This window comes from Nicotiana attenuata, chromosome 9 (assembly GCF_001879085.1).
Source record: "Nicotiana attenuata strain UT chromosome 9, NIATTr2, whole genome shotgun sequence".
Lineage (NCBI taxonomy): Eukaryota > Viridiplantae > Streptophyta > Magnoliopsida > Solanales > Solanaceae > Nicotiana > Nicotiana attenuata.
Window position 1 is genome coordinate 22,591,494 of NC_031997.1, and position 9,280 is coordinate 22,600,773.

General features: G+C 35.5%; 1 protein-coding gene across 2 annotated transcripts; it reads right to left on the minus strand.

Moving 5' to 3' along the window:
• Positions 5,806 to 7,835, minus strand: LOC109232762 (non-specific lipid transfer protein GPI-anchored 2-like). 2 transcript variants are annotated; one of them, XM_019398496.1, is made up of 3 exons: positions 7,378 to 7,835; positions 6,707 to 6,760; positions 5,806 to 6,166 (listed from the first exon to the last, which is right to left on the minus strand). In XM_019398496.1, exons 1-3 carry the CDS (start codon positions 7,697 to 7,699, stop codon positions 6,054 to 6,056), a joined length of 489 nt encoding a protein of 162 aa, XP_019254041.1. In that variant the 5' UTR covers positions 7,700 to 7,835; the 3' UTR covers positions 5,806 to 6,053. The 2 variants fall into 2 exon arrangements, with proteins under 2 accessions (XP_019254041.1, XP_019254040.1); XM_019398495.1 differs by having other exon boundaries at positions 6,707 to 6,787.

The window sequence follows — 9,280 nt, forward strand, 5'->3', positions numbered from 1 at the left end:
GTAGTTTTATTGTAGAATAAATGTAGAAATTTTGTAGATATTGTGGAAATCCATACCGATATATATATATTTACTCTGACATGTAGTTTATTTGTAGATAAAGTGTAGGACATTTATATACCACCAGAATTTGATATAAAATGTAACAACACAAACATGCAACTGTGTTCTCATTGGTGATACTCAATTCCATATTGGAATCGCGAAAAGTTATACATAGCGGATATGATCCTAAGGTTTTGTTTTTTCAACTTTCATACAATAGTTAAATGAATAAAAGAAAAATAAATAAACAATAGAATATAATTTTTGTACAATTTTTCTACAATTCTGCAATATAATGTATGTCATGTCTTCTTCTTCTTCGAGTTTCAATCGGAAAGTCAGCCAAAACCAAGTCTAATCTTCACCAAAACCCCTCAAAATTGAGATATAATCTCCAAACCATATTCCCAATTATTTGCAACAACACCCAATCCAAACAAATAATGATTTTTGAAAACCTAAATTCGAAATTCTCTAAATCTCCCATAGCTATCCTAATACCCATTCAGTTGTAGCATAATTGAGATTTTGGACATAATTGCGTTTGTTGCAGAAGTGTCACGACCCGGATTTTCACCCTCGGGAGTCGTGATGGCGCCTACTAGTACGAGCTAGGCAGGCCAATTAATTTCATAATTTACCCTTTTTACTCATTTTATATTCATTAGCAACTTTTAACAATAATAACAATAACATTTAAACAGCGGAATTTAACATAAGCGGAAGAAAGAAGCCATAAGCTATCTGAACATGAATATCTAATACAACTGTTTGAACCTCGACTACCCAGAACTGGTGTCACAGTGTCACAGATGATCTAAGAATACTACAAATAAAAGGCCTGAAAGAAATAATTACAACACTGTCTCTAGAAATACATGAAAGAAACAGGAATAGTAGATAGAAGGAGACGCAAGAACTACGGACGCTTGCAGGACTACCTCAGGTCGCCTGACGATCAAGAATCAGTAATCTCACTGCGGTCCGAAGTCCACAACGCTAGGGTCTGCACAACAGAGTGCAGAGTGTAGTATCAGCACAACCGACCCCATGTGCTGGTAAGTGCCTAGCCTAACCTTGGCGAAGTAGTGACGAGGCTAGGACCAGACTACCACATAAACCTGTGCAGTTCAAATATATATACAGCGGAAAAGAAATACAGAAGTAAACAGTAAAGATGGGAGGGGGAAATATGCTTCGGGGGAAAACAGGTAAAAATAGAATATCAATAGAATATCAAGGAATCAAAATCCGACCACTAATAAGAATAAAGAAAAACCAAGGCAGATTTCACTTTCTTTTCACATCTTGTTGCAGGCGTGCAACCCGATCTCATTTCTCATATCTTGTGGCAGGCGTGCCACCCGCTCCCATTTCATGTATCTCGTGGCAGGCGTGCCACCCGCTCCCATTTCATTATATCTTGTGGTAGGCGTACCACCCGCTCCCATTTCATTATATCTTGTGGTAGGCGTACCACCCGCTCCCATTTCATTATATCTTGTGGTAGGCGTACCACCCGCTCCTATTTTATTATATTTTGTGGTAGGCGTATCACCCGCCCCCATTTTATTATATCTTGTGGTAGGCGTACCACCCTCTCCCATTTCATTATATCTTGTGGTAGGCGTACCACCCGCTCCCATTTACAACCAACAATAATCACAAGGAATCCCGGCAAGGGAACAAGAACAACATAATAACTTTCCGGCAAGGGAACATTAATAATTCAACAACATCCCGGCAAGGGAACAATGATATCTCAACAATATCCCGACAAGGGAACAATAATATCAAACAAACATCCCGGCGAGGGAACAATGATGATAATAACATGTGAGGCATAATAAACCACAACAGAGTCATAACAAATTATAACACAAGACTCACGGGCATGCTTGAAACCAACGTATAGGTACTCGTCACCATGCCTATACGTCGTACTCCACAATTAACACGTAGCAAATAGACACAACTCCTAATCCCTCAAGCTAAGGTTAGACCAAACACTTACCTCGATGCCACGAACACAATTCACGATTCAACTATAGCTTTACCCCTTGATTCCACCACCAATTCGCTCGTATCTAGTCACAAGTTACTTAATTACATCAATAAACGCTAAATGAATCAACCCCAATGCATGAAAATGAGTTTTTCAAAGTTTTACCCAAAAAGTCAAAAATCGCCCCCGGGCCCACATGGTCAAAACCCGAGGTTCGAACCAAAATCCGATCACCGATTCCCCCACGAACTCAAATATAGAATTTATTTTGAAATCGGACCTCAAATCGAGGTCTAAATCCCCAATTTTTGAAAAACCTAGGTTCTACCCAAAACACCCAATTTCCCCCATGAAAATCATTGTTTTGAAGTTGAAATCATGTTAAAAGATGTAAAGAATTGAAGAAAGTTAGTTAAAAACGACTTACAATTGATTTGGAGAAGAAGAAATCTTTGAAAAATCGCCTAAGTGTGTTTATGGTTTGAGAAAACATGAAAAATGGGTTTAAAATCGTCTAAGTATAAAAGTTGCAGGTCTCAGATGTGGGAATTGCGAACAGGGGTTCGCAATTGCGAACCCTTCAGAAAACCCGGACCATCGCATTTGCGAACAAAATGTCGCATTTGCGACACATAGGTCGCATTTGCGGCCTCAGACATTAAAAGAGGACTTCGCATTTGCGAAGGGACCCTCGAATTTGCGAGGTCGAAATTGCGATCACACCATCGCATTTGCGATAACAGGCCAAATTGGGGTGTTTCGCATTTGCGAGGAAAGGGCAGGCCTAGGCTGTTTCGCATTTGCGAGTCAGCCTTCGCATTTGCGAACTCGCATTTGCGAGCCAGGCTTCGCAAATGCGAAGCCTGCAGGCCTGTTCATACCAGCTAAAATCCTGCAATTTTTCTAAGTTCAAAATGCACCCCGTGGCCTATCCAAAACTCACCCGAGCCCTCGGGGCTCCAAACCAAATATATAAACAACCTCAAAAACATCCTACGGACTTATCCGTGCACTCAAATCACCAAAATAACATCATGAACATCGAATTAAACCTCAAGATCAATGAAATTTCCCAAAACTTCTTTAAACATCAAATTTGCATTTAAGGTCCGAATCACGTCAAACGGATTCCGTTTCTTACCAAACTTCACAGAATTATCTTAAATCATATATAAGACCTGTACCGGGGGCCGGAACTAAAATACGGGCCCGATACCAACATGTTCTAATCAAAATTCATTTCCAAACCTTATAAACAATTTCAGAAAATAATTTTCTTTAAAAATTCATTTCTCGGGCTTGGGACCTCGGAATTCGATTCCAGGCATACGCTCAAGTCCCATATATTCCTACGGACCCTCCGGGACCATCAAATCACGGGTCCAGGTCCGTTTACCCAAAATGTTGACCGAAGTCAAATTAATTTATTTTATAGTTTTTTCACAGAATTTCACATATAGGCTTTCCGGTTACGCGCCCGGACTGCACACGCAAATCGAGGTGATGTTCAAAGAGGTTTTTAAGGCCTCGAAACGCAGAATTCAATTTAAAAACAAGTGATGACCTTTTGGGTCATCATAAGAAGAATTGTAGAAGATTTAGTCATTTTTGATTTGTAAAATCAGAAAAAATGATGAAACATGAAGCGGGATCGTCCCATTTTTGTTTTCTAAGAAGTTAACTTGTCAAAGAGAATTAAGCTATTGAAAAAAAAATTAGAACTCAGCTAATATGTGAACTGAGATAACGAGAGAAACTTAGCACCTTAGTGATTCATGTGTCATTGAACACGTTTTTGGAAATTTGCAATGATTAGTTTATGCAAAAATAACTCTGAAACTTTTCAAATTAGACCACGAAAATCGAAATCTCGACAGCATTTGTGGTTTTGCGACTCTAGGTTTCTTGATAATTGATTTTGCTTGAAGCTTTCAAACTCCATGAAGGAAGAAAAATAAGGAAGCCTACAACTAGAATGATTCCTTATTTAATGAATTGTCTATATTTTGTAAAAATATTATTTGCATGACGGGTAATATGCAAACTATGAACATATTTGGTAATATAGTTTCCTATATGGTATAGGAACGAAAATTTTCCAATTTAGAGCTATTAAATTGGCTGGCCCAATCCAACATATCTCAGCCCATATGGGCTAGAGCCCATCATTTGAAGTGCCTTCAATCAGTGTGAAATTAAAAAATAGCCAGATTTACAAATGGTGATTGAAAAATAGCCACGGTTTCAAAAGTAACCTAAATTTAGCCACTTTTCATGTAAAGATAAATCTGAACGAAAACATTGTTCAAAATCCAGAAAATACTCCAGCATAATATACTGGAGTTCCAGTATAATATACTGAAATATAATATACTGGACTTCCAGCATACTATACTGGAGATCCAATATAATAAACTGGACTTCCAGCATAATGTACTGGAGTTCCAGTTTAATATACTTGACCAGCATAATATGCTGGAAGATCATACACAGCTGCTCCAATCTCCATTATATTCTGCTGGAACTATCCGTGCATTGGAATGTCAGCATAATGTGCTGAAAGTTCATATACATGTGCACCAATCTCCAGTATATTATGCTGGAACTATCCGAGTATTGGAGTTTCAGCATAATATGCTGGAAGTTCATACACATGTGCACCAATCTCCAACATATTATGCTGGAACTTTCCGTGTTGCAGCAAAATAGTGGCTATTTTTCAATGACTTTGCAAATGATGGCTATGTTTCAATTATCAGTCCGAAAATTAGCTAGCCCGTGCTATTTTTACCTTCAAAAGCTATCTTACGAAGAGCATGGGCTAGCCCGCGGTGTCTCTCCTAAATTATATTCTATCCGTCCCAGGTAAAATAATTTTAGCATGTTTGATTGAATAAGAAATTCAAGATTTTTTTTTTGAAATTTATGGTATAAAACAAGCAATATATGTTTACAATTTTATTAAGAGTAAAATACGAAGTTTAAAGTTAAATTATTTCCAAATAAAGAAAGATGTCATTCTTTTTGATATAGACTAAAAAGAAATAAAGTTTTATATATTTTATCTTTTGATACAATTTTAATTTTTTGGGTATTAGTTTTTCCTTGAACGTTTAATTACGATTAAGTAATTTATAATTGAAAAAACCAGGAAAAGCTAGAAAGAGTAGTAGAAGCTGGAAAATAAATCAGGTCAGAAGGTCAATCATTCTCCATTTACAGCGTGAACTTTGTTTCTATAACAATTTCTGTTAAATAGTTTCAATTTAGATCATTCTAAGAGCCTGTTTGGACATAAGAATTTTTTTTTACTTTTTTTCGAAATTTTTTTATTTTTTTTTCCAAATCAGTGTTTGGTCATAAAATTTTCAATTTTCACTTGAAGACGAATTTTAGAATCTTTCGAAAATTTGAAAAACTCAAAAAAACTGTTTTTCGAAATTTTCACTCAGATCACTCACAAAACTTCAAAAACAATCCAAAATTATATTCATGTCCAAACACAACTTTAAATTTCAAATACTATTTTCACTTGAAAAAAAAATCACCTTTTTTTGAAATTTTACAATTTTTATGTCGAAACGCCTACTAAGTCTTTGAAATTGCTCTATACTAAAAAGTTCTTCTAATAAATTCCACAGTGTACGAATCAATATGGTAAATAAATATTTCATTATCAAATTAATTAGTGGAGAAAGTTCTTCACGATTTTGCTTCAACTCATGCATGCATACGTGAGGCATAAAATTCTTTGCTTAAAAATTGGCAAAACCTGAAACAATTTTCTCCATATAGAACTATAATTATAAATAAACTTCTTGAGTTCAATCACTGGTACAATAGAGATACAAATTGGAAAAGGAACAGACACATACAAACGTAAGACAAATGCTAATTATAAATCACTCCACCCCACTCCACATACAACAAAACATGTAGCATCATAGTGCTATTTTATTTAGCACGTACTAATTAAGATACTCCAGATGAAACTCAAGAAACTTCAAATCATGACAACGTAGGAAGCCATGAAAAGAAGGATGCTGACAACAACTTGAACTGGAACCTTCAGTGGACTTCCATCAGAGGTAGTACTGCTTCCTGCTGCCTTTGAGCCTACTCAATAATCAATCAACGAAAAATGATGTTATGAAATGACAAGATATAAAATTTTAGACGCATAATATTTAGTATAATTAATGAATTAAAATTGATCTTTCTCATCTTTGACCTTTAGGTTTAGTTCAAATATTGCTAATAACTCCCCCTATGTGCAAAGTATAGCCAGTCCAAATATATATATGAGAGAATTAAAGTAGATTAATAAACAATGTAAAAGAAGTCTAACTAACTACGATGAATTGAGAATATACAGATGATTCATACAGCTGAGTCTAACTAATTTGGGATTGAGCTATGTAGATTTATTGTTCAAATATTTGATAGTAATTAATTAAGTGTTTCCTACACGATCACGATATAACACACATTACTTCGTGAATACAAGATCTGCACATTGATTACACCAAATCCGATAGTTGTATTTGGTTTTCAGAAAATATCTATAATCACGAACATGTTGTCATGCATGTTTCGGAAATTGTAGAATTTCAAGAAAATTACAATTTATACATTGTGTGAGTGTTCATGAGTTACCTGACACCGCTATACCAGTTGAAGAATCTGGAGTTCCTTCTGTAGGTGCACCCTCTGGAGACATTACCGGTCCATTACCAGCTAAGAAATATTAATAGCAGTATTTAAACATCATATTGGAAAATTATGAACACTTAAAATACAACCATAAAAGAACTTGTAATTGTTTGCTTGTCCTTCTTATGTCTTTATTTTTTTTTTTAATTTGTTTATTTTCATTTTGGTAATACATATGTTCACGAGTTACCTGACACAAATTAAGCACTTATATGATCTATAAGTGTAATAACAACCAGAGAGACATACTTATTATAATATTGCATGTGTTGAGTTTAACGTGTACAAACTGGTAGTGATAAAGAAATTTTACACTTTCCAGCTACCTAAAAGTTTAACTACAGATAACTGCTCGTAGTAAGCTAATTTAGTAACTAGAAAAATATTATATTGCAAATTAAACAATTTACTACAATAGGTTAATTAATTATACTGATAACATAAAAAATATTTATACTGTCATTGTATATAAGTTAAATTCATTTCGAAAACATTTTAACTTCTTGAGATGAAACGATTTCGCGTACGTTCATGTACAACAAAGTATGGTTATATGGAAAACAAACTTTTAAGTTTAGATATTGTAACAGCAATTTAATTAGATGAGTCCTTACCGTTGCATTTACTAACAGGAGGAGTCTCCAGCTTGCATGCAGCAGGCAATGCAAGTGCCTGAGTTTGATTAATTTGGACTCCCAACGAGGAACCACCACCATTGACAATGAGACAAAGGCACCGTGGCTTAGACTGCAGCACCCCAGAGAGGGCGGAGCAGCAGGCGGCTGACGGCGTCTCCGCACTTCCGGTGACAAAGTTAAGGCATGAAGCCATAGTAATAAGTGTACTAGTGCAATCGGATTGTGCCATGACTTCTACTGAAATCATGGTCACAATAAGAACTAAAGCCATGCAAATTACAGTTCCTTTTGAAGCCATTTTTTGGTGTTTTCTGGGAAGATTACAATTTTTGGAGATAATTGTATTACCTTTTTGGCACCCACACACTATTCCTCCTAAGGAAGAATTAGTTGATTCTCCAAAGGAAGAAGCTGGCTTGTGTGTGCCTTAGTTTTGTGATGGATTGTCATAGGCATGCAGTGGGGATTTATAGTGTCTGTTTTAAGTGACTAATTAATTATTTATTTGTCTTACAAGCTTTAAAAAAGTGGATTTAGTTCTGAAAGTGACAAATTACAGGGATTAAATTGGTGAACTAGTAAGAGTTCATGAGGTAAGATTTGGAAATAGTGTAACGCATGTTATCATCAATAACGTGTCAATGAGACTAATTAATCAAGTGGGAACATTAATTTATTCTATTTGTGTTAGAAATAATCGTACGCATGCCGTGAAATTTATACGGCTAGTCGGCTACAATAATGTGTTACCAAGACTTTGGCAAGATAGACACAGCTGATGGCCTAACTCCAAAAATAATATACACGTTTATAGACCTATGTGGTATAATTAAGTCAATGAAATTAATAAAACATATCCAAGGTCATAGAAGATTCGTCATTCATCTAAGTTATGATGTGCTAAAAAGATTAATTTATTCACTGTTCTCATGAAACTATCATGGTAAACTTACTATTTCATACATATTGAATGATCTTCTTTCGAGGGGTGAGCCAAGGTGCAAGTGGAAGCCGCCATGAGCACTTGGTAAATTGTAGTTCGTCCTCCCTTTTTCTTTTGTTTTACTTATTGTCACGATCCAAATTTCCACCTAAGCCGTGACGATGCCTAAAACCGCTTGCTAGGTAATCCAACAATTTAAACAATAACAATAATCTCAATAAAATAACTTAATAACCTCAACAACGGAATAATCATAAAATATCTGAAATATCAACAATAATACAATTACAACCATCCCATGATCTGGTGTTAATAAGCACACGAGCACAATAGAATTTAAATACATAGGCTAATCCTCAGATACAAAATTGTCTGAATGATAGAATAGTGATAACATAAGCAAAGTAGAAGGGGACTCCAAGGTATGCGAACGAAATCATCAGCTACCGCGAAATCTCCAATGATCTGGTATAGGTGCCTCCAGCTAACAATCACACCTCTCTCAGAAGTACATGGATCTACACATAAAGTGCAGAGTGTAGTATGAGTACAACCGACTCTATATACTCAACAAGTAACAAGTCTAACTTCGGGCTGAAAGCAGTGACGGGCTTGGCAATTGCCCAACATCCATCGCCAATAACCAATAAAACTTATAGAATAATAATGGTAAAGAGAAGTAACTCAAAACAATATTAATTTTAACCTTTGCACAATAGCAGAATAATAGGCATGCTTTTCAAGAATAGCTATACAGGCATGGATTCTTTCACATACTTTTCAAAGCATGATATTATCAATCTAACAATGATTTCCAGTCCAAAATACTAAATAAGGACATCTAGTACCATCAAACATAAGGGAAAATCACAACTTGTACCTGCATGACGAGCAAACATGTAAGGATCAAACAATAACGTGATTAATTCATCAAGT